General features: G+C 45.7%; 1 protein-coding gene across 1 annotated transcript in view; it reads left to right on the top strand.

The window, feature by feature from the left end:
- The window catches only part of LOC147450356 (uncharacterized), a 34,499-nt gene extending 18,109 nt beyond the window's left edge, over positions 1-16,390 (top strand). Inside the window, exons 10-12 of the mRNA XM_086519595.1 lie at positions 13,590-15,308; positions 15,395-15,457; positions 16,085-16,390. Coding sequence (XP_086375721.1) covers positions 13,590-15,308; positions 15,395-15,457; positions 16,085-16,191 — 1,889 coding nt within the window. The 3' untranslated portion in view covers positions 16,192-16,390. The remainder of the gene's footprint in view (positions 1-13,589; positions 15,309-15,394; positions 15,458-16,084) is intronic.
- The last annotated feature ends 7,876 nt before the right edge of the window (positions 16,391-24,266 follow it).

Raw genomic sequence — 24,266 nt, forward strand, 5'->3', positions numbered from 1 at the left:
CTGCTGATTCAAGAGGTGAGAGCCATGCAATTGGTACTGCCTTTCTGATGTCCTGAAACATGCCCTGCACCCCTCTCATGCCCTGTAGCTGGATGCTTTGAAGCTCCTCTGACAAGCCTGAGAACTGTAACCAGTCACCTAGAGTGTGTGCTGGACCCTCTGCCATGGGACCCCAAGAAACATGAGGCCTACTACCAACCAAGTGGCCTCTCTGAGTGCTAACCATGTGGGTTCCAAACAAGGGGCTGCCTTAGGCGCTCCTCCGTGCAAGTAGGCTGATGCTGCCCCAGGCCTCTCCACAGTTGCTCCCAGGAGCGGAGAAGACTCGCAGGAAAACGGTCCTCCCGTCTCTTGCTCAAGCCAACTCTACACATCTCTGTGAAGATCCATCTGGTTGAAGGTGCCAGGGGCCTTCAGCCTGGGGCACGCTAGCACTAAGCCGCTGAAGCAAAAACTCCTTCCAGGGCTCCTCCCCTGGAAGCAATCCCTGACAACAAACTTCCCAAGAAGGGCTCTGCTCTGTTGTGCTGGGTCTATTATCCCCCAACCCTCCCTAAGAACAAGGAAGAGTGATGACCTGCCAAGCCACTTTGGCTGTAACAGACTTGGACACTCCAAGTCAAGAATCTACCGCGACACGATAGGAATACACTTCAAAACAGTTCACAATTTGATTCGACACCGGCCCGACGTAGTTCCGTGCCAAGAGGTATTGGCCCCAAAGATTGGCGCCCCTTTCGGTATTTCTTTTTGTATCAAAATATGTGCTCAAAGTACAAGGGAGTGATTGGGGTCTCACTCTCAGACTCTGCGTCTAGATGCTCTGAGAAGTGGGAGCCCAAACCACAATTATAAAGAGTTACAAGGGATGCCAAAAGCAAAGCCCCAAAAGCTGAAAATCAAAAGCTTTCAAAAATAAAGCCATTCATCTCACAAGGCTTGCTTGATAAAGCAACTCAAAATAAAGAATTTTTTCCCAAAAGCTCTCTCTCTTTTGTGTAGAATTCACCCTTGCAATTTGCGTAGGAAAAAGCTGGGAATTTTGTACGTTGCTGCTGCCACGTCATTAGTTCCGTACAACTGCCGCGTTTTCCGCCGCCATTTTCGGGAAACCCGTACGGCAATGCTACGTCAGCCCTAGACAACGTGATTTCCAGGTGTCCTGCCAAGGTGTGTGTGTACTGCTGGGCATGCCACGTCACTGGATTGTGACATACCCCCCTCTTGAAAGCATTGTAATCGCCCTCGATTACGCGTGCAAAACATACAGAAGCCATGAACTGTCTTAGCAGACATTGACTGTTAGTACCGACGCACTAGGAACACACATCTAGCACATGTACCAATCGACAGTCACATCACATGACAAATCACATTCAACATTCATTCGGATCTCAGACCATGATTAATCGGCAACGTATTTAGCAATCGCATCTAGATCCACTCGGGACCCCATAGATGCCCGATTGACTAATCCTTATTGCAACCATGTCTATCGAGATCGTTCAGACCGAAATGTTGCAGTCATTTCGTCTATCGGTTCCTGTACTTAAACAAGTCAAGAACAAGTCAGTATCGGGAATTCCAGTTCATAAAGTCATACAACAGAATACTGTCAGCTCACAGTATCCCTAAAACTCAAAAGAGACATCAGTGACTTTAGTATGAAAATCGAGGCAATCTGTTGACAAAGGAGCAGAGCGACTCCCCTCTTGTGCATATCCGCTGCACCAGATTCCGCGCAAGCTGAGTTCAGGGTTCCATTTAGAATAGACTATGCTAAACCAAATGCTTCAAGGTAAAGATTCACAATCTGAGGAGTATCTGCTAGGTCCTCCTCCTCCATTCACTTCGCATCCAATGCGGAGTAGATCTTGAATTTAACCAAGAACCGTCTTATCGCTTTACCTTTAATCTTTTTGTGCCAATATCTATTCTGAAAGGAGTATCTGCTCGTTCTCCTCCACTTCGGGTTGCTCATATAGCTCCCCATCATCGGGCACATCGCCTTCAAAAGGCTTCAAGAGACTCACATGAAAAACATTGTGAATTCTCCAAGTGTTAGGCAGCTTCAGTCTAAAGGAGACATTATTTATCTTTTCGGAAATTTGGAAAGGTCCGTAGTATTGCATACTAAGCTTTGGAAAAAAAAAGCCTCTCCTTTACCTTTTTCTTTCTCAGACGTGCCTTCTCAAAACGTAAGAGCACCCAATCGTTCTCCTTCAATTTCAAATCGCGACGATGGCGATCTGCTACCTTTTTCTCAGATTTTTGCAAAGCCTTCCGGACCAAGCCAAGTCCCTCATGAACTGGTCGGCTTCAAAGAAAAAATCTTATCTTTCGTGCTAAGGAAGGGTGAAACCTTTGTAGCAAATTCAATAATCTCAAATGGCACCTTCCCCATCAAAGAGTTAATCGTGTTTTTGTAGGCATATTCCACCAAAGGTAAAAACCCTTTTCCCATGTAGTCTTCTAATCCGAGATGTAAGACTTCAATAAATCCAGTACCACTGAATTAGCAATCCTTGATTGCCCGTCAGTCTGCGGGTGGAACGATGATGAAAGCCAATGTTCTCCCACATAGCCTCCCAAAACAACTCGTGAACCTGGGGTGTTTGTCGGAGACAATTTTCTCAGGCATGCCATGCAATCTGAAGATCTGGGCAATAAACAATCGTGTCCACGTTGTGTTTTCGGGAGATCAAAAATGAAATCCCTTGCAATACTTTTCCAGGGGCGGGTGGCTATGGGTAAAGGCTGTAACAATCCTTGTGCTTTATGCTTGTCAAAACTTGACCTTTTGGCATACCAAGCAACTGCGTACAAAATCGTCTCAATCCCTCCACACCCTTCAGGGTGGTAGCAATGCCGTGGTGACCTGTAAAAGGTGGACAGTGACATTCGGTTAAAACCTTTTTCCTCAATTGCTGTGCAACGCACAACATCGTTTTCCTCATCAAGTAGCCATCCCGAATGGAATATTCCGCTACTACCTCCCCAATCTGTATTCAACTGAATACATCTGCAAAAATTTGTATCTGCGACGTATTGACCGACCATATCCTCGAAGCTTCTATGATGTATCGCGGAAATAGCCAGAACCAATGGCTTTCGGGACAAAGTATCTGCCACCAATTTCTTCTGTCCCTGCACATGGACAATTCGGAAGTAAAAGTGTGACCAGATGTTTGCCCACCGCATTTGCTTTTCCGATAGCCGCTTCTGTGACAAGAAGTAACCATCTGTGAAAACCGTAAAATCGGCTCCGAGTAGGTAATGTCGCCACTGAGTAAGAGCATGGATAACCGCCAAAAGCTCTTTCTCTCATAGCTGTACTGTCAATTCCGGCCTTGAAAACAATTGGCTCTCATAGGCAATGACATGGCCTTCATGCATTAAGACCGCATCTAGACTACGACCACAAGTATCACAATATACTTCAAACGACTTTTGCAAATCCGGCAAAGTCAAAACTGGTCCTGTAGTCAAATTCTGTTTCAATTTTTGAAAGGCAGTCGCCTCTGTGGGTCCCCACGAGAAAAGGACTCCTTTCTATGTCAACAAATGCAAAGGGGTAAGCAACCTCTGCAAACTTTCTGATGAACCGTCGGTAGTAAGAACATAAGCCCAAGAAGCTTCAAACTTCATGGACATTCTTCAAATCGGGCCAATCACGGGTAGTCTCTATCTTGCCGGGTCCATCTGCACTCCTGCTACTGAGACAATGTGTCCCATAAAGTGTATCTCTGGGCTCGGCTCACACGGTAAGGTGGCCGGTTCGGTTGTGTGGTTCTAGGTATCAGATCAATGGTATGATCCTCAGGACGAGCCAGGCAACTCGCCTGGCAAGCCCTCTGAAAAGCAATCGGCATGAGTGTGGAGAAAATCTTGGCGTTCTTTTTCGAGGTCAAAACATATTCAACCTTCAATCATCATTCAGTCCTTTCCAAAAAGTAAAGAAACTGAATTTCATCAATTACAATGTCTGTGCCCTTCATTTGTCAAAGTCGCTTTCTCGGCCCGATAGTCAACCACGGTGTTCTTCTTGTGGTACCAAGGGATTTCAAGCAGGACGTCACAACCTCCCAAAGGAATTACGTAGAAGTCCTCTTGCCCTAAACACCCCTGACATTGCAAACGAAGTTGGCCAATGATCGGTGCACTGACGACGTTAGTGGGGATGTCGTGGTATGTAGTCAATACTATGCATGATGGAGCTGATGGTTATATTGTCTTGTGGGTGACTACCTTGGGTCTATACCTTGCACTTTCCTTTAAGGGTGAATCTAGGCTTATCTTGGGTTCATCTAGGTATATGTAATTCCAAATCGAGCCGCCAATTCAAGTGAAAAGAAGTTGGCCTTGGCTCCTTCATCCAAGAAAAAGAGGGCTTCCTGATCTTTCACTTTGCCCTAAAAGCGGCAAAGTTTTGTACTTTCATTCAATTGATTCGGTTCGGGCCCCACGCAATGTGGTACCAGTTCTGCTTTCATCTGCCTTTTCTGCCATGTTCCTCAGCTGCTTTCGAACTCTCTGACCTTTCTTCATCCTGTTCATTCGGTGCCTTTTTAGGGCACTTCGCGGAGATGTGCCCAGCTTCCCCGCATCCAAAACACTTCCCCTCCTTGATATAGCTGACCCTCTCTCGAAGAGTGAGCTGGGGTCGTGCATCCTTTTCTTTCTTTTCTGGGTTACTCTTCTTCTTTCTACTTTCATTGTTAGAAGTCTGTTCGGTTCTCTGCGTCATGATCTCATCTGTGGGGTGAGTCAGGTTGCCAGAATAAATGGCAAAACCCCGTTTCGCATGACTCATCAGTTCCTGAATGGAATCTGACTTTTGCTCTAAGTAGCGATCTCGGATCTCTGTAGGAAGTCCCAAAGTAAACCGCTCAATCTGTTCTTTGAACGAGATCTTCTTAAATGAAGAAGTTGGTAGAAAAGAGCTCCAGACTCTCGCAATATGCGTCCAATGTATCCTTCTTGGTCATCCGAAGATGGTTCCAAGCAGTTCGTATGTCGTGCTCGTACTCCCGAGTCAGCCATGAAGAAATAAAAAGCCTTTTAAATTTCAGCAATTTAAGTGGCGCTTTCTTGTTCAATAGAAGAGTGGACCACCAAGTTCGAGCATTTCCCGTGAAGTAAGAGGTAGCCCTCCGAATCTAGGAGTGCTCTGAGTAATGTCCTCTAGAGAAAGCTATGTCAAACTGCTGTACGAAGGACAAAGCCTTCGAAGCATCTCGAAATCCAGAAAACGTGTCAAATTTAATTGATTGTCCATCTTCTTTAAATTCTCGGACTTTCTTGCTTTTATCTTCCAGAAAGTCATACTGGTTGGCTTTATAAAAATTCTTCTTCCTTGCATAAAATCTACTGTCGTCGGAGTCCGAACTATCCAAAGACGAGTCCTCTGTAGAATTGTCTGAACTAGGCGAGCTTTAGACTTCTTTGCCTTTTTCATGCCCTTTCCGAAGCATTGCTTTTTGCTTCACTTTTTACCTTTCTTGTCTTCTTCGCTCGAGTCGGAAGAGCTAGAAGAACTGCCAGAAGAAGAAGAAGAAGAAGAAGAACTAGGTACTCCTTCAAATCGCACATGCTTCTTCTGCTTTCGTGCCGAGGCAAAAGTAGATTGATGACCCAAATAACCCGGGAAGTCAGTGCTTTTCTTCTGCTTTTTGTCGTACTTTTGTCTTTGTTTTGCGCGTCAAAAAGTTGGCTAATCCGTGCATCAGCCACCTCTTCTAATTCTTGCTCTGTAAACATCCTCGGCGCAAGAGGTTGTTTGAGCGCCAGCTTGAGGGGTGGCTCCATGGTTTGCCGCCACTGTGAGTGCACCTCGTCGAAGGAGGTCTGGGTGAAAAATTTTGCAAGTTTAGGGTCCTTCGCAAAATTCATCATCAACTTGGTCGCATCATCGACCAATCTTCGATGTTCCATCTCTTCAAGCTCCACCTGAGTAGGCTGAGGCGGGCCATACTCCTCGCGTGAATCTTCTTCGTGATCTCTTCCCGCATCTCCGGATGCAGAGGAAGTCGACTGTCCTTTGCTTGAATCCATAAGTGCCGCGTAAAAAGGATCGGGTTTCCCGGTAGAAGAGAAATCGGCCGCGCTCTGATACCACTGTAACAGACTTGGACACTCCAAGTCAAGAATCTACCGCGACTTGACAGGAATTCACTTCAAAACAGTTCACAATTTGATTCGACACCGGCCTGGCGGAGTTCCGTGCCAAGAGGTATTGGCCCCAAAGATTGACGCCCCTTTCGGTATTTCTTTTTGTATTAAAATCTGTGCTCAAAGTACAAGGGAGTGATTGGGGTCTCACTCTCAGACTCTGCGTCCAGATGCTCTGAGAAGTGGGAGCCCAAACCACACTTATAAAGAGTTGCAAGGGATGCCAAAAGCAGAGTCCCAAAAGCTGAAAATCAAAAGCTTTCAAAAATAAAGCCATTCATCTCACAAGGCTTGCTTAATAAAGCAACTCAAAATAAAGCAATTTTTTCCCAAAAGCTCTCTCTCTCTCTCTCTCTCTCTCTCTCTCTCTCTCTCTCTCTTTTGCGTACAATTCAGCCTTGCAATTTGCATAGGAAAAAGCTGGGAATTCCGTACGCTGCTGCCACGTCATCAGTTCCGTACAACTTCCACGTTTTCTGCCGCTTTTCGAGGGACCCGTACGGCAGTGCCACGTCAGCCCTAGACAGCGTGATTTTCGGGTGTCCTGCAAGGGTGTGTGTACTGCTGGGCATGCCACGTCACTGGATTGTGACATTGGCCTGGGCTATCTGAGTGTCGTGCCCTGACCAAAGGAAGTTCTTGATCAACCTCTCTACTTGACTGATGCAGGAACTCGAAAAGATCCAGTAAGAAGTGATGTACCACATAGTAGCCAACAACACCTGGTTGGCCACTACAACTCTGCTTGCCAAGGAAAGACGTGCAGAACTCCAATGTAATAGCTTCCTCCTGATGGACAGGAGGAGGGGAGCAATCTGTTGCTCAAGGGACAAGTTCAAACCAACCTGACAGCCCAAGTATCGGAACTGCAGTCCTGGGGGGAATCCATCTGTAACCCTCACCGAGGAAGCCAATCTAGCGTAGGAGCACTACCAACCGAGAAAGCCACAGTCTTTATCCAGTTGATCCATGTGCCTGATGCACAACAAGCCACAGTCTTTCTCCAGTTGATCCGTGCGCCTGATGCAGCCAATTTGGCGTAGGAGCACTACCAACCGAGAAAGCCACAGTCTTTCTCCAGTTGATCCGTGCGCCTGATGCACAACAAAAGGCCTCAAGAGCCTGCTCACACCTGTGAAGGTTGGCTTGCTGGCCTTCCAAGTACAAAGCTGAGTCGTCTGCAAACTCAGCATCCAGCAACTCGTCGCCCCGAATAGGGAGCGCTAAGCCACGTAAACCAACCTGCTGTGAAACCAAAAATCTGCTCATCGCCTCAGCACAACATTGAAAGAGAAAGGGGGCAAGAGGGCAGCCCTGTTTGACCGAATGTGTGAGCATGAAGCGATCTCCTCTGCCACCTGTCAACAGTACCTGACTGTGTGCCCGTCTGTAGAGAGCTGACACACCTCTGATCCAAGCATCTGAGAAGCCCATCCTGCGTAGAGTGCCCTCCAAGAAGTCCTAGTCAACTCTATCATAGGCCTTCTCAAAGTCGAGAAGGAATATCACCAAATCCTCACCATGGAGGCGAGCGAGGGCAGAAGCCTCCCAAAACGCAAAGATGTTGTCAAGGATACTACGCTCCTTGGCAAAACCTGTCCGGTCCCATATATAATGCTCTCTAGAAGTGGCTAAATCCTCAAACTCAGAGCCTTGGCAAGAATTTTGTAGGCTGAGTTGAGGATGGTGATGGGCCGCCACTGTCGAATCTCATCCAAGGAGCCACCCTCCTTAGGAATGAGGTAAATGAGACCCTCACTCATGCTGTCAGGCATCTCTCCTGTGTGCAGGATGTACTGAAAAGCGCTGCATAGATTTTGAGCCAAGCAAGTCCCAGTACTCTTAAGAAAAAACTGGGAGTCAAACCATCCTCACCTTGACAGCTACCACGGGGAAGTGCTTTGAGGGCCACATGGAGCTCCTCTAGCTGAAGAGGCTACTCAAGCCTCTGGCGCATCTTCTCAGTCACAAGACCAGGCATCTATGCCCAAACCTGCTCTCTGCAAGCATCCCGACGCTCTGATTGAGGCTCTGCTGAAAGCAAGTCACGGTAAAAGTCGGTAGCAACTGCTCGCATGTCCCTAGGCTCTGAATCAACTGACCCGTCTGGCCTCCTCAACTGGCTGACCCTGACATGCGTATGCCGGGTCCCACTGCCTCAAAGAAAGCCCTTGTCACTCTGTCACCCACCTGGGTCCACTGAGATGCCTGTCGATGGAAGGCAAACTCATGGCGCCTCTCCTCTGTGCTAGCAAGCTCCTGACGAGTCTGTTGCAACTGCTCCTCCAACCAAGGACTGTTTAGATGTTGCTCCTGCATCCTCTGCAAGGTAGCAACGCCCCGTTGGAGGCACTGCTGCTCCTCTCTCGTTGCAGCCAGGCGGGCCATGGACTCTTGAAGAAAAAGCCGACTGAGCTAAGCAAGTCCAGAGGCCACCCTGTGAGCAGGAGAGTCCTGCACGGATGAGCCCTTTGTCCAAAGAGCCACCACTCTCTCTCTGAGCATAGAGTCCAGCAAAACCCTCTGAGGAATACGAAGCATCGTGCTCTCCCTCCTCTGTCTATGTGTCACTGTGAGGATTATTGGTGCATGGTTTGAAAAAGAAGTACCAGCCAGAATGCAGACCGTCCCACCCAAGTCACAGAAGTGGTCACTAGTGTAGAAGCGATCTATCCGAGATAGATTCACTCCTCCCACTCTGCGGTCCGAACGAGAGAAGGCCAAACTGTCAAGGGGCCTCACAAAGCTAGAATGCTTCCAGACATCTGAAACTCACAGAGTCATACAAAACCTCTCCCAATCTGCCAACTCAACTCCATGCACAGTAGTATGGCTATCTCCAATCTTGTCAGAGGGGTCCTCCAACATGTTGAAGTCATCCCCAATGCACCATTGCTCTGCTTGCGGCAGAGACTCAACATTATGAGACCAAAACTCTGCACGTGCACTCGCCACATTGGGCGCATAGATGTTCAGGAAGCCCACGAGGCAACCCTGAACCTGCATAGTGATCCACTGAGCCCTGCCTTGCACAATAATCCCTCTGCCCAATATGGCCTGCTGCAAAGAGTCCGCAATAGTCATACATACCCCTCCCTGGATGCCTCCAGGTTCAAATGCAGTTGTCTCATAGCGACCACGCAAAATCTGACCACATCGTCGAATGCGGCTCTCACAAAGATGATGCTCCTGTAGCATAAGAATGTCAATCTTACCACCCACAAGGCATCTCTGAAGCTCCTGAGGCAGCCGACTCCTCTGACACTGAAACTGGGGACCTCCTAATCCCTGCACATTTTATGAGATGATCCTCATGGAGTCAGTGAGAGAAAACAGCTGTTGCCACAATAGCCAACCTCGCTATCTTTGAGGCCGGTTTGGATGGGGAGTAATCCGCATCCGAACGACCTCTAGACAAGCGAGAAAGGAGCGACTGTCCCACCCAAGCCCAAGCCGAGCGTGCAGCCTGAAGGGCTACATCCTCTGTCCAAGAATCCTTATGTATAAATACATAACATGGAGGGCTCTGAGTGTCAGCAAACAAATGCACCGCAATGTGCCTGCAACTCGAAGCATCCGGAGGCGTCATGCTGAACTTGGCGAGAGGCCAAAGTGTTTGCACCAAAATCTGTCACCCCTAAGTCCCCTGTGTGGTGTGAGAACTTAGTAGCCTGAATTTGGAGCCAGTCCAGATATGCGTGTTGGGTCTACTCTGTGGAATCCCTACCGCACGTCGGAAAGGAGAAACCTATTGTTGTGTCCAAAGCCTCAAATGTCTCTAGCTGGAAGAAAGAGGACGTGGACTCAAAAGCAAGCCTCGTCCAGGTCAAGAGAAGAGTCGCCTAGGAACCGCGTGAAGCTGTAGTCGAAGAAGTCCCAACGTCTGCAAATGTCAAAGCTAGTCAAACCTCTAGGGGCTGTTGCAAAAGGAGAAATCTGCACCAAAAATAGGTGGCCTCAGGTGGGGTTGTCCCTCTCGAGCTACACGGCTCGAAGCGAAGGCACTACCAAGAGATCGTCTCGCGGCAGACGCGTGTCCAGTCCCCTGCGTCTGAGGAGTGGAGGAGGGGTCGAGAGATGAGGCTGAGGGCTTCACCGAGGAGAGAGGAGGGGCGGGAGGCAGCGGTGGAGGTGGTGTGGAGGACGCGGGGGAGACGGAGCGGCAGTGTCTGAGGGAGGAGGAGACGGAGGTGGAGGAGCTGAAATGGACGGGGCCTCCTCAGACGGGCCTTGCTGAAGGGGGTCAAAACGGTTCCCAGTCGGAACCCAGTGCTGCTGAGCTGCAGCAGGTCGGCCACCAGGGGGAGCAGTGGGGCGAGCCCGCCCCTATCGGCGGCGGCCAGGCACCTGCTGCCAACCGTCAGCTATCTGGTCGCTGGTCTTAGTCGAGGTACCAGCATGTGTGTCCTGAGTGTCTGGCTGCTGGGCATGCTCATCCTTGGAAGGCTGCGCGTGTGTTGTGGGTCGAGGTCTCCTGCGAGGACAGGCCTTTGCCAAAGGGCCCATCTGTCTGCAATGAAGCACTGATTCGGGAGGCCCGAATACTCCACGCTCTGACGGAACCAACCAGGTAGTAGGATGCCCTTCGGAAGAGTGTGGGTGTCCCAAACCAGAACACGTACTGTGGGGATGCCGGCCGCCTTGGCAGCTACGGAGGCTGCCGTGCGAGATGTCTCCAGGACAGTCCCAATCTCTGAGCCTATCCTGGACAAAAGTGGCAGGTACTCCCTCCTCAAAGTGGGAAAGAAGACTGAGATGGGTAGGTTTGCCTCCTCTACCAGAACATCATTAGCTGGATCGAAACCATGCCTCCACTGTCGAAAGTGGGCTCAAACTGATCGGATGGCCAAGGGGATCATCTCGATGACCTTGGACGCCATCTCGGAGGTCTCAAACTCTATCTGATAGTAGCCCCGTCCCAGGAACTGAACATCCAAGATCTTGCCCACCTCTGCGAGAAGGCGGGCCTGGAGAAGATCACGCACCTCTCCTCTGTTGGGTCTGGTGCTGAAGTTGCCTGAAGACGTTCCGCCTCTGCCGTTAGGCTCGCTTGCTCTGTCGACGAGAGAGCAAGTCGGATGGTGGGCTCTGCAGGGTCGGACGAGGGGGCTTCCTGAGAGTCCCTCTGAGGTGGAGCATGAGCCTCCATCAGTGTCTGTTGTCGTGAAGAAAGGGCGAAGAGTCGTTGACGAGTGGTGGCCTTCTGCGACCGAGTATGTCGAAGGAGATGAGGACTTGAGCCGAGCAGAAAACAGGGTGGAGGGGAGAGTGGCGATGCGGAGAGAGCGGGATTACGAGGCGGGGTTGGCAGGCTGGGGCGGGCGCGTTGGGGCTGCCTGCGCGCTGGTGATGACTGCGGGCAGGACAGGACAGCGCGAGACCAGCTGCGCGGGGGGGGCGGGGGGGGGGGGGGGGAGCGATGGCGAGAGAGAAGGGGGGGCAGTACGTGCGCAGGGGGAGAGGGTGAGGGCATCAACGAGCGCTGAGACACTATTAGATATGAAGTTATGCTGTAACAAACTTGGACACCCCAAGCCTGGAATTTGACACGACACACGAGAGAGAATCTCTTTAAACACTTCACACTTAAATCACAGTTCAATTGAGTCGATACGGCCCGACATAGTTCCGTGCCCAGAGAGATTGGCCCCAAAGACTTGCACCCCTTTCAGTATTTCTTTTTGTATTAATAATTGAGCAAAGTACAGTTGCCCTTGGGTCGCTTCTGCTCACCGGCTCGTCAGCACACAATGAGCCAGAGAGTGCCGAAGGGACTTATTTTTTAAAGCCCTTGGCCTTGAAAAGCAGTACATGAAAAGCCTTTAACTCAAAAGCACTAGGCCTCTCCAAAAGCAGCCAGCACACAAAGCGGAAATCCGTACAGCCTGCCATGTCACCACAGCGACGCGTTTTGTGGAGATCCGTACGGCCAGCCACGTCAGCACCATCAACGCGTTTTGCGGAGATTTTCCGTACGGCCAGTCGCTAGAATTCCTCTTTTTTTTAATACTCGAGTGTCCCTAGGGCCCTGTCGGTAGGTGCCCTATAAGTTGGGGACACTTATGGTCATGCCACGTCATCAGTTTGTGACGGGTGTATTGCAGAACGAGGACTCTGGAAACAGAGCTGGAAAAGAGTTGAAGGGATGCCATGCCCTGAGTCTGGAAGGTGAGATCCAGAGGCGAGAACCTTGATTCTCTAGGATTTAAAGAAGGAACGGAGGTTCGTTGGAATAGGGTTTTGCCCTAGGAATAGGGAGCTGAGGCTTCCGAGTAGCATCAAGTCTGATTCTAGAACGAACGTTGTAATACGTTCGGTTCGAGTGCTTGTATAGACTTCTCCTCAACAATAAAGATACTTTTACGAGGGGGGGGGGGGGGGGGGGGGGGACCAGCCCATCTTCTGGTCCAGTTTTGTGTCGATCTCTCTCTCTCTCTCTCTCTCTCTCTCTCTCTGTGCGTGCGTGCGTGCATGTGTGTGTGTGTGTGTTTTCTCTGGCTTTAGACTTCAGTATTAAGTGATAAATTCTAGTTATTCGAGTAAATTTTTTATTGTTATGCGCTCCCGTTTGTGACATTGCAATTCAACTGTGTTGCACACTCAATCAATCAATAAAAAAATACTTGATTAGGGGTGCCAATAGTGGCGTTCAGTGCCACCGACTTGTCTATTTGGGCATGTCGCTCCGAAATTTTCTCTATCTCCCTTCACTCTTCGGTCTAATTCATTTTGTTCAATTGTTCAAAAGATTACAGAGTATCAAGTCTTGCAGATTGTGGTAGTTCATAGTTTTCCGTTCGACCACTCCTTGGAAGTGGTTACAGTAGTATCAAAGATCCGCCTAGTGGACTGTGACTCTGTGGATGGCTCAGAGGAAGAGCGTGGCTCTCCGAGTTGTACCTTCAACTTTGGTCTTAGGGAATAAAGAAATATGGCAAGGCCCCCATATGGGGCACCTGAAACTCAATGTGGATCTACCTGTAGATCCTCAGAGGAGTTGAGGGGCCAATGCTTTTGGGAGTGGAATTCCGCTCTCCCTGTCGCTTGTCTACTGCGTTCAGTTCTGTTTCAGTTCAAGTGTTTGCTGTTTCGGTTCTGTGTGGTGTTGTTGCATTGCTTCCACCGCCTTGTCAGGTGACTTGCGGGTTACATCTGGGGAGCATAACGTTCTTAGTTAAGTGTTCTCATAGTTTGTGTGCTCTTATGAGCAATAGTTCTTGTACACAGGTCATAGCAGTAATTTGATTTTCTCATCTGCCATTTTGTGTGAGGATTCCTTTGAAGATGACGATCTTGTACTGCCTATTTGGACAATTAGTGATGTTAAGGTTGCATGTCTTCGAGTTTTGAATAAATTGGTTGTTGAATGCTTCATTCTTGGCATTGATCTTGAAATATTTCAAATTTTTTCATTTCAGCATCGAAAGCACGGCTTACTGATGAAATGCCAAAATTGGCTACATGGAAGCAACCTGCTCTACAAATCAAGCATATTGCAACAAGCAGAAGTAGAGAGTCTGAAACCTCACGACTCAGACACTCTGTAGACGGCTTAGCTAATCTCAACAGAAATAGAGACTTGCCTAGGCTGCCAACGTACTCAAAATTTCAACAGGATGTGGGAAGGATCACATATTCTGGGCTGGCACTGCCCTCCACGGGAAGGCCTTTGACAGCAAGTGCCAGCATGTCTTCAAAGGTGCAACTCAGTCCTGTCTCAGAAAATCTTCTGAAGAAGTATAGTAGTGAGGTTTCTCAGGAAGAAGTGAGCAGCTTAAGCAGGTCTTTGCAAGCAGGTGCGGTTTCTGGTGTACACCCTCAAGACGCAAATTGCAGGCAGCAGAGCACAAAGCAGAAGTCTAACCTGCAGCAGCAGAGGACGACCGAAAGTAGCACTTATCCTTATATTGCCACCACGCCTTCAACCTCGGGTGATGAAGAGGACGACGAAGAGGATGATGTTGAGGAGGATGGGGACCGAAATGAGAATTTCTCTCGCAGCACATCGATGCTGGCAAACACCTCTAATAACCGAAACTCTGCAGTGCTAGACGGATACTCTTATCGACAAAATGGAGATAATGCTGACCTTGAACAACATTCCTTAAACAGACGTTTGTCGATGGACCTCCCTTTCTGTAAAGAGGGGTCATCTCTTGAGCAGATAGGTTTGCCTTCGGGTACAAAATATACCAGTCAACAAGAGGATTCATCTGTCCGAGAGCATAGTCAAGTTTGGCAGGATACTACTAGTAAATCTACTTCCCAACAGCCACTGGAGTGTAGCACTTCTAATAGATCATATGGAGCCTCCGATCCGTATGCTGGTGCCAAGGTAAAGTGTTCTGACGTACCAACGGAGCCCACTACACCCAAGTTTCGAGAAGGCTGCCAAAGGAATCAGACGTTTGTATCTTGTATCAAAGCCAGTGATCAAAACCCACTACTACATGGTCCTATATATGATCCAAATTTTACAGGACCTCATATCATCAATAGAAGGCAAAGTCGGTTCGCACAACAGGGCTTCGATGGGGGTGCAGATGTTAGGAAAGGCATTGACAATGCTGGGTTTCAAAGTAGTATTCTGAATACGCACACATCTAATTTTGTGGATGCCAAAGAAACACATCATGCTAGCAAGATCTACAGGAACCAACTTCTATCAAATGTTTGTGGAGACGAGACGAGGTTGTTTCACAGGGGGCAGGAAGCACCTGATCTTTCTTCACAAAGTAACATCAACTTCCCTTCTTTGTATAAAAAGCAGCAGACCAGTAGCATTGTAAGACAAACAGAAAATTTAGGGGCTCCTGTCTCATCACAGCAGGGGCCATCCATGGAGATTGACTATGGATTGTCTCATGTCAATGAACTCCCGGAGCTCGTAAATCGAATTTCGAAAATCGCTGCTGCCTTTGATAGCAGGGATCAACAAGGGCATCACATATCTCAAGGAGCTACTGATAATGCAGGTCGAGGCCACGGAGATCCAGGTACTTATAGCATGCGTCTTGCAGGGCAGGACACCGTTGCTGACCCACATCAGTATGCTGGAACGGGCTCTTCGCAACCTGGGCTGGGACCCTGCAGGGGAACTCGACAATCTGCTGGCAACGATCCATTCAATCTCAAAGGTGTGGACAGGCATTTGAGATGGTCATCAGCTGAAATGCTCACAGCTTCAAGGGAGGCCCATCAAAGCAGCCAAACACAAAGCAAGGCATAAGACAAAAACGCAAAGATGAGGCCTCATTGGCAATCAGTGAAAGAACTCTCAAGATAGGTAAAGGAAAGAACCATTATGCTTATTTAATGTGAAGCAGTTCTCAAACTTTGATTGCGGGACAAGAAAGTTGCATGTTACAAGGGCTGGCTGATGGTGGGGTTGATGTATGTATGGTTGTGTGGTGTATGGATGTTAGTGTGGGGGTGCGACATGCATGAGTTTGTGGGGGAGAGTCGGGGGGGGGGGGGGGGGCAGTGAGATGGAAATTTGAGTGAATTTCGAGACTTGTTACAGTTAAATGCTATCTCAAAAGTCGAAATATGTACCTGTTGGTTCTATTGATCAAACCAGAATCTTCCACACCTCCCCCCTTCTAAACCCTATCAACCTGCAGTAAGTTGGCATGAGTGCGTACTCGCCACCGTGATGAACACAACGAAAGTTGCATGAATAGAATCAAAGTCAACACTATTTAAACAAATAGAACTACATGCATGGGCTCTGCACATGAACAGAAATAAAAGCTATATGAACAACAAAAGCAATCTTGTTAACAAGCATGGTAACATTGCAAAGAGTGATTTTGTACTTAATTCTACCTTTACAGAGCACAATGCCGCAACATGAGGTGTCTTTTTTCAACTAATAACAAAATCACTAACTTAATATTGGGTGTTGTTGCAGGTATTGATTATATCCAGAGGGAAACAAAGCTTCGTTTGGGCGTGTGCTGTAGCCAAGTGATAGCGAGCGATCTTGTCATGGTTGCCTGGCCAATTGTTGTACAATAATGTTGTATGATTACAGGTTGCATTTAAAAATGTTTAGTGAAAAGTTGATATTGCTAGTCACATCTACTAACGTGCATGCGAGCAAGCGTGCGAAGCATGTGGCTGGTCCATAAAATAGTGTCGTGATACACATCGAACTGTTTGGTTTTGTGGTTTGAGAATATCATAGAAACTTCCACTATAATGTTGCTTATAACTACTTGATCGAGTTCATGCTTCAAACTGTAACGTTGATTTGATCATCACCAACTGAGAATGAGCACAATCAATCTATCCATACAAAAGAACTCTCACAAAAACTAGTACAAATTTAGGTTCCACACAAAAAGGTCAATTACGACTGTATGAACTTTGTTCAAAGAACTGACTAGAGCAATGTGTACCCCCTCAAACCAAATGCCTATCCACTCAAGTGATCATCCTGCAAATGAACCTTTGAACTACAGCACTTTGTTGGAGGAAACAACAAATTTGGTTTATTCTTTTCCTTCTTCCTTCCTAACTCCCAATCATGTAGTCCCACATATATTTTTAAGTAAGATTTATGTTGTTAAGGAAACCCCCACTTGTTATGTCTATTATTTTTGCCACCTTGATAAACACTTATAGAAGAAGCAAGGCCTATTTGTCTTGGTGGGTATTAAATTTCACTAGATGTTCTACTATTGAAGGAACTACCTTATTACCTTGTTGATAAAAACCTCATTGAAACTTGGCAAGCTTGTAAATTTCGTTGCCATATTAGGACGTAGCATTAAAATGTAAAGACATATTAGGACGTAGCATTATGATTTGAACATGGCAAGAGTAGTGAGCGTTCCATCTTTTGTAACCCACTTCCACAAGCTTTGTACAATGCATGTTTTGACTTAAGTAGGATTACCCTATAACAAAGTGCTAGAAATGTTTCATACTAGTTAGTTATCATCATCATATTCAAGAGATACGTAGAAACATACTTGAGCATGGAAAATGCCATAAATCATACATTACTTGGCATGGACAATGCACCAGAAAGCGAGCAATCCATACGAGTAACAATGTTAACATACTATTGTGGAAGAACTAGGTATCAATAAAACACGTTGCTTTGGTAAACCTCGTGATCACTAGTAATGATCAACAAGAAAGACAGTGACATGCAGACAATTAAGAGGGAAACGAACCTCAACACTCATGACAATTACATAACATGCCCCAATATACTTATGTACAAAAAAGGGTTGACTTTTATACTTGGTTGGCTCTAGAGGAAGATAGTCCAATTACTTAGCAACTTGAGGACATTTTCACTCAAATGGCTCTACTAAAGTATTAACTCAGCTAGCATCATGTCAAATTGGATGTTGCTTAGTGGGGTGGCTAAACACACTCATACATACCACATCAATGCATGGAGAACCTTTCATCAAACATTAGATTACCATTTAGAAGGGTAGAATCTAGAAAGGTTGAAGTATTTTTTGCAACCTACATCTTGGATTAAAGTGTCAGGGTCAATATCTCGCAGACTCTAAACCCATTCTTCGACCTTTTATATAGGACTAGTGCCCGACCCTTAGCTTGTCTTGAATGTGTACATAAATCTCACATCAATAAGTGAAATTCAACATGATCTAGCTGTTGGAATTAGGGTTGCAGGAAAACACACACAGCTTGGAGAAGACGAAGGAAGCTCAAGGCACAACTCTCAGAGTGTATTACTTAGTGTGCAATGGAAAGATAAATAGCCCTAGAATGAATGGGTGTATATACAATGCATGAGGGAAAACACCTCCTAAAGAGGAAAAAAATACCCCAGCGGTCCTAGTGTGTTCACACACATCACTACCACATGTATATGGTAACAAATCCCCCCCTGGAGTGATGCGGTGAACGAGAGCTGGCACATGAGTAAAGGGAAAAGCCATGCCCCGAGGACATGATCAGTCCACAAAGGGGAGTAAGCCCAAAGATTTACGAAAAGCTTCCAACTTCTCACGAGACAATGCCTTTGTGAAAAGATCTACAAGGTTGTCCTGTGTTGGCACATAAGCCAAGCTGATCTCTCCTGCTGAGAGCCTCTCCCTGACATAGTGGTAATGCACCTCAATGTGCTTTGTGCGAGCATGAAAAACTGGGTTCCTCGCAACCGCCAATGCGCTCTGACTATTAGTGTAGATAGTGTTGGCAGTGTCCTATCCAACACCCAAATCAGCCATAAGGCGTCTGAGCCATACACACTCAACCGTAGTTGTGAAGACTGCCTTGTACTCAGCCTCACAACTCGAAGTGCCCACAATAGTTTGTTTCTTGCTCAGCCATGATATACATGAACTGCCAAGCATGAAACAAAAACCACTTGTGGACACTCGCGTGTCAAAACAACCAGCCCAATCTGAGTCCGAAAAAGCATGTAAGTTTGGCGGCAATGATCCCCCCATGGGATAAAACAAGCCAAGAGGTAAAGTGCCACTAAGGTAGCGGAAATCCTCTTGAAAGCCTGCCAATGCTTAGACCCTGGGCTATACATAAATCTACTGACTTGTGAGACTGCAAACTGAATATCTGGCCTCGTGTTGCATACATAAATGAGGCAGCCAACATCAGTTTGGTAAAGAGTGACATCAATAGGATCACCAGCATCATGTAGACTCAACTTTAAACCTGTTTCCATGGGAGTGGCAATAGGTTTGCAATCCTCAAGACCAAACTTACATAGCAATGTCTCTATGTAACTTTTCTGACACAACGCAATACCACCATCACATTGCTTAAACTGTATGCCCAAATAATGATGCAACAACCCCAAATATTTCATCGTGAAAGTAGCATTCAAATCAGCCTTAAATTTAGCAATATGTGCCTCATTGGGACCAGTGATCAGCAAATCGTCCACATAAAGAACAACAATGAGAAGTACATCGCCCTCACGCTTGACATACAATGTGCTTTTTGTTGGACTGTTATGAAAGCCTCGTTCGACCAAATGAGTGTCAGCTTTCTCATACCAAGCACGAGGAGATTGCTTCATCCCATACAAAGCCTTCTTACATATCATGGATTTAATGTATTTCTGGCTAGTCATGAAATAAAACACCAATGTACAGTGCCTTATACGCCTCAGCAAAATGGTATTGCTGAGAGGAAAAACAGGTCACTTACGGAAATGGCATGATGTATGGTCAAAAGTCAAGCTTTGCCACGCATTCTTTTTGGCTTGAGGCCATCATGTGTGCCACTTATGTACTAAACAGGTGTCCTACAAAAACTTTGCAGTCTATTACTCCATATGAAGCATGGCATAATAGAAAGCCTTCTATTGAGCACATGCATGTTTTTGGTTGTTTGGCATATGTTTGGTGCCACAAACACAACGCAAAAGATTGGATGATAAGGCTGTCAAATGTATTTTTGTTGGTTATAATGCTGAAAACAAAGGTTACAGGTTGTATCGTCCGCAAACAAAGCGTATTCTAGTTTCGCGGGATGTAGTATTTGTAGAAGATTTTGTTCAACCCTTGTTGTCATGTACTAGAACAATAATGTAAGCTCACAGGACATTTAGACAATTTGGTGCCTATTTTCAGTGGTAGAAGTTCGAATGTAAATTCCAATGAGGTAAATGTACAGCGTATGGGGGTTTTCGAAAATGTTACAGAACAGCTTATTACTGATGCAGATGTACATGATGTACTTGATGAGGAAAGGGCTGAAAATGAGCACGCTAGAGGTATGCCAAAATGGTTGGTGCATAGTTTGCGTGACAGTAAATTGGATGCACCTTTGTCTAGTCGTACTCGTTCAGGCTCTCGCCATGCATCTTATGCATCGGATTGTTATGCTTTGGCTGTGTCTAGCTTACATGATGTGGAGGAACCTCTCTCTTTTTATGAAGCACACAATTCAGAAAATTGGATGGCTGCCATGCAATCAAAATATGATGTTATAAAAAATGACACATGGACTTTATGTGATTTGCCTCCTAGCAAAAAGGACATTGGTACAAAGTGGGTTTACAAGTTGAAACGCAAGCCGGATGGTGAGGTTGATCGCCATAAGGCTCAACTTGTTGCAAAAGGCTATGCGTAGCAAAAAGCCATAGATTATGAAGAAACTTTTGCTCCCACTTGTCGTATGACTACTGTTCGTCTTCTATGTGCATTGGCAGCTCATTTTGGTTGCGATGTACATCAATCAGACATTGTTACTACTTTCTTGAATGGTGACATATTTGAGGAAGTTTATGTAACACAGCCTCGTGGTTTTGTCAAGAAGGACAAGAGGTAGGGTTGCAGGAAAACACACACAGCTTGGAGAAGACAAAGGAAGCTCAAGGCACACAATTGAGAGTGTATTACTTAGTGTGCAATGGAAAGATAGATAGCCCTATAATGAATGGGTATATATACAATGCACGGGGAAAAAAACCTCTTAAAGAGGGAAAAAATGCCCCGACGGTCCTAGTGTGTTCACACACACATCACTACCACATGTATATGGTAACACGAGCAAATTGAAAGGTGTTGATAATTTGAAGCATGTGATAGTATAGTTGTCTACAAGTTTCTCATTGTCCTCTCTTATAAGAAATGACAATTTATAGCTCTTGTGACTTGAGAGGTGCATGAATCAAATATGTGAAGCATGCCATCCTTTCTTTAGGTGGCAAGGTGATAGTGTTTACTAACTTATCAATTACCCATATTCAAGCGAGACATAGGTCAGCGTCTTACTTAATATATTAAAGACAGGATTTCATGACAAGAAGACACTTTCTGATATCCATCAAACACTAGCTTACAGTTAATAAGCTACTGGATGTTAAGAGTGCTAACCACAGCTTGCATTTAGGATAACTATAAAAATAATCTACTTAATGTTTAGTTATTATGTAAATGATCTAATTTTTTGGAATGCATTTTTGAACGTAATTTCTTTCTTAAAAAAGTGAACAAATAGTTCAACACATTTTTTCTCTTAATAATTCACAATTGGTGTTTTAGTTTGTGATGTATCTTCAAATTGAAAGATGATATGAGTCATAAGCAAACAAGTTAGTGCCAATGTTGTGGTGACAAATCAGAGCATCTCTTAAAGATAACAATAGTAGGGTCTACTTTTGGGCATCATTGCTTAAAAGTATAATAGCACCACAAGGGTGGTGCATAGTGCATGTGTGTAAGCAACATTAAATCCTACAAAAAGGGCAAATTAAGAAGGAAACTAGCAATAGCACAAAGTGTGCTGAAGCCTTTGGCAAGGAAAGAGCTATCCATACATAAATGAAACTTGTAGAGAAAGTGATTTTGTTGTGGTCATAGCACATTGAAAATTTAAAGAGCACAAGTGTTTCAAAGACTTTACCAAAGAGAGAATCGTCGACAACTTGGAAAGCAACTGCTTCTTTTGTGGTGATCCACTTTTCTTGCCATTGAAAGGACTGGTTGGAGAAGAGAATTCAAGCTTGTGAAAAGAGTAGCTTTATGTGAAGATAAGCTTCATCATTGAAAACTCATCAATGTTAAGTGGTTATTAATTGCTTCCCCCATTAATGTTATCCAATACCTTAGGGAGTTGTGTATACAATGCAAGGAATTCATTGAAGTAATGAGCAAAAATCCCGTTGATTGTGCAAGACGACTTTATTTCTACTAAAATAAGCGTTTTAATCAATTCCTCAAGAAGCAAATATAAACTTAATGTCACTTCCCTCAAATCCACTTGTTGCTTCCATTCAAATCAGACGTTATTGACAAGATTTGCGGTTTGTTTTCACAAACTTGCATGATTGTAAATCATTCGACTTAGTATGGTAATTTTTGTTGAGCCATTTTGTGGCTATCTTGCTTATGTTGGGTGGGACAAATGTTGCCTCTTTTTGATTAGCCATCTAAATGACTGCAATATACCTACATTTGATGCCTTTGTGCCATCTTTGCATTTTGTTGTATGTTTATACATGAATTAGCTTTCACACTTACAGAAAATTATATGTTGTAAGCATGTTCACTGGTTCAAATTTCCCACACACTTTGTTATTGTCAATGGTCAGTAGCTCTTTTCATCGAGGAAATTACACACAAAGAAAGTGGCACAATGAGAAGGCACAAAGGGAAAGGAGGAATGGGGCGGGGGGGGGGGGGGGGGGGGGGGGGGGGGGGGGGTAAAGGGTCCTTCTCAAACTCACAACCCAATAGAGGAAGCCATCAAAGAGCCCTCTTTTAAAAGATCCCCGCATTGAAAAGAGAAAGCATGAAAAATTGCAACGCCATTGAAGAGGCAAGCTATGTCTACCTTTGCATTTCTGCCTGCGGATAGGAAGAAGGTTAGGTTAGGTGACTCTTCTTACTTATCACTCAAACACAAAGTGATTTCTAAAGGAAAGTGTTCCCCTCCAATGAAGACATCTTACACCCATCCATGCTCCTGCTACATGTGTGCTAGATTGTATGTGAGCTTGAGAGTGTATGTGCACATGCATGCGTGCGTGTAATACGGCATGTTCTATGTGTATATGTTTGTGTGTGTTTGTATGTCTATGTGTAAGTGTGTGTTTCGTGTCCTTCCATGGGCTCTCACTAAAGATTATCAGAGCTTGATTCACCACAAGTGTCCTGTATGGATTGAGGTGCTCGATTTTCCTCGTACCTGGTGTCACTTTCTTCCTTTACTGTCTGCTCAATTGGGGAAGGTGATTTGCCCGCCTAAGTTGGATGCAAATTGTAATCATTTTTGTATCCTTTGGGACATTGATACTCCTATGCCAGCAGGAATTGCAGTAAATTTGGATGATCCTGTTGTTGGCAAATGTCCTTTTAGCTTAAATGGGGCAAATTTGCCAATTCTTGTTTTCGCTGTGGTAAATTCGGTCATATGCAATCGGAGTGTCCTGAACCTAATCTTCAAACCCCCCCCCCCCCTCTCAGCTGTGCCTCCTCCGCAATCCACTTCCCTAGCGAGAGCTGCACGTGAGGCCACAATCACTGGAATCTCTCTTCGTACAAGGGCAACTGGTGGAGATAAAGGCAAAGGGAAACAAGCTAATACGCCTATGGATCACACAGTGACAAAGGATAAAGCGAAAAACAAGAGTAAAGATAAACGCAAGGCCTCGATCTCAGTCACAGAGGCTTAGACAATCCCCAAAAAAGTGATTAAAGTACGTAATGAGGTTTCTTTACGCAATTATGTACCTTCTTCCTCCGCTCCCAACCTCTCTCAGAAGAAGCTTCTCTGCAACGATAACAAGTATTTGGTGGAGGCTTGGGACAAGGTTGTTCGTTCGTTCCTATAAGGATGTAGTCATAGGGGATACTTCATGACGTCTTTATTCCTCGCCCAGTACATCCCATTCGGTATTGCAGAAGCTCTATCAGGTAGCACCTCCTTATCCACCTTTGGTTGATGAGGATGTGCTTATGCACAACAACAATTAAATTATCCTCTTTCTTTGCCCTTTGTACATATTACTTAATGCATAGCTCTTTAAAGTGCATATCATACAATGTGCGTGGGTTAAGCAATCACGCAAAGTGGCGGCTCACTTGGCAATATGTACATACATGTAAGGCAGACATCGTAGTTTTACAAGAGCACAATTAGCATGAGTATGCTGGCCAGATATCTTACTATGGGGGGTATTGGATCACCTATGCAGGATCTAGTGATTACTCAGGAGTGCTTATGCTTATTCGTCATGAACTGCAACAAATTTTGGCTTTTAATGATCCTGTTGGGAGGTGGATGGTAATCCAATGTATGGTGAATGGAGAAGTTTTTGAATTTGCAGGTGTATATTCCTATACAGCTTCTGTGGATAGGGCAAGGCTATGGAATGATATGGCATGTTACAATTGGCGCTCGAATGCATTTCTTTGTGGGGATTTTAATAATGCACCGAATCGTCGGGATAATACGACTGGTCATTCTCATATGCTAGCCGTGGAAAAGCAGTCATGGGATCACTTGATGTCACGATGTAATGCATTGGATATGTGGTATTCTTTGCATAAGAATGGTCTAGGATTCACTTTCTAGCACGATGCAGGGTCCTCTTATTGTACTCGGTTGGATTGATGGTCTATTCTGCATAT

This window comes from Adiantum capillus-veneris, chromosome 9 (genome assembly GCF_014529385.1).
Source record: "Adiantum capillus-veneris isolate H3 chromosome 9, ASM1452938v2, whole genome shotgun sequence".
NCBI lineage: Eukaryota > Viridiplantae > Streptophyta > Polypodiopsida > Polypodiales > Pteridaceae > Adiantum > Adiantum capillus-veneris.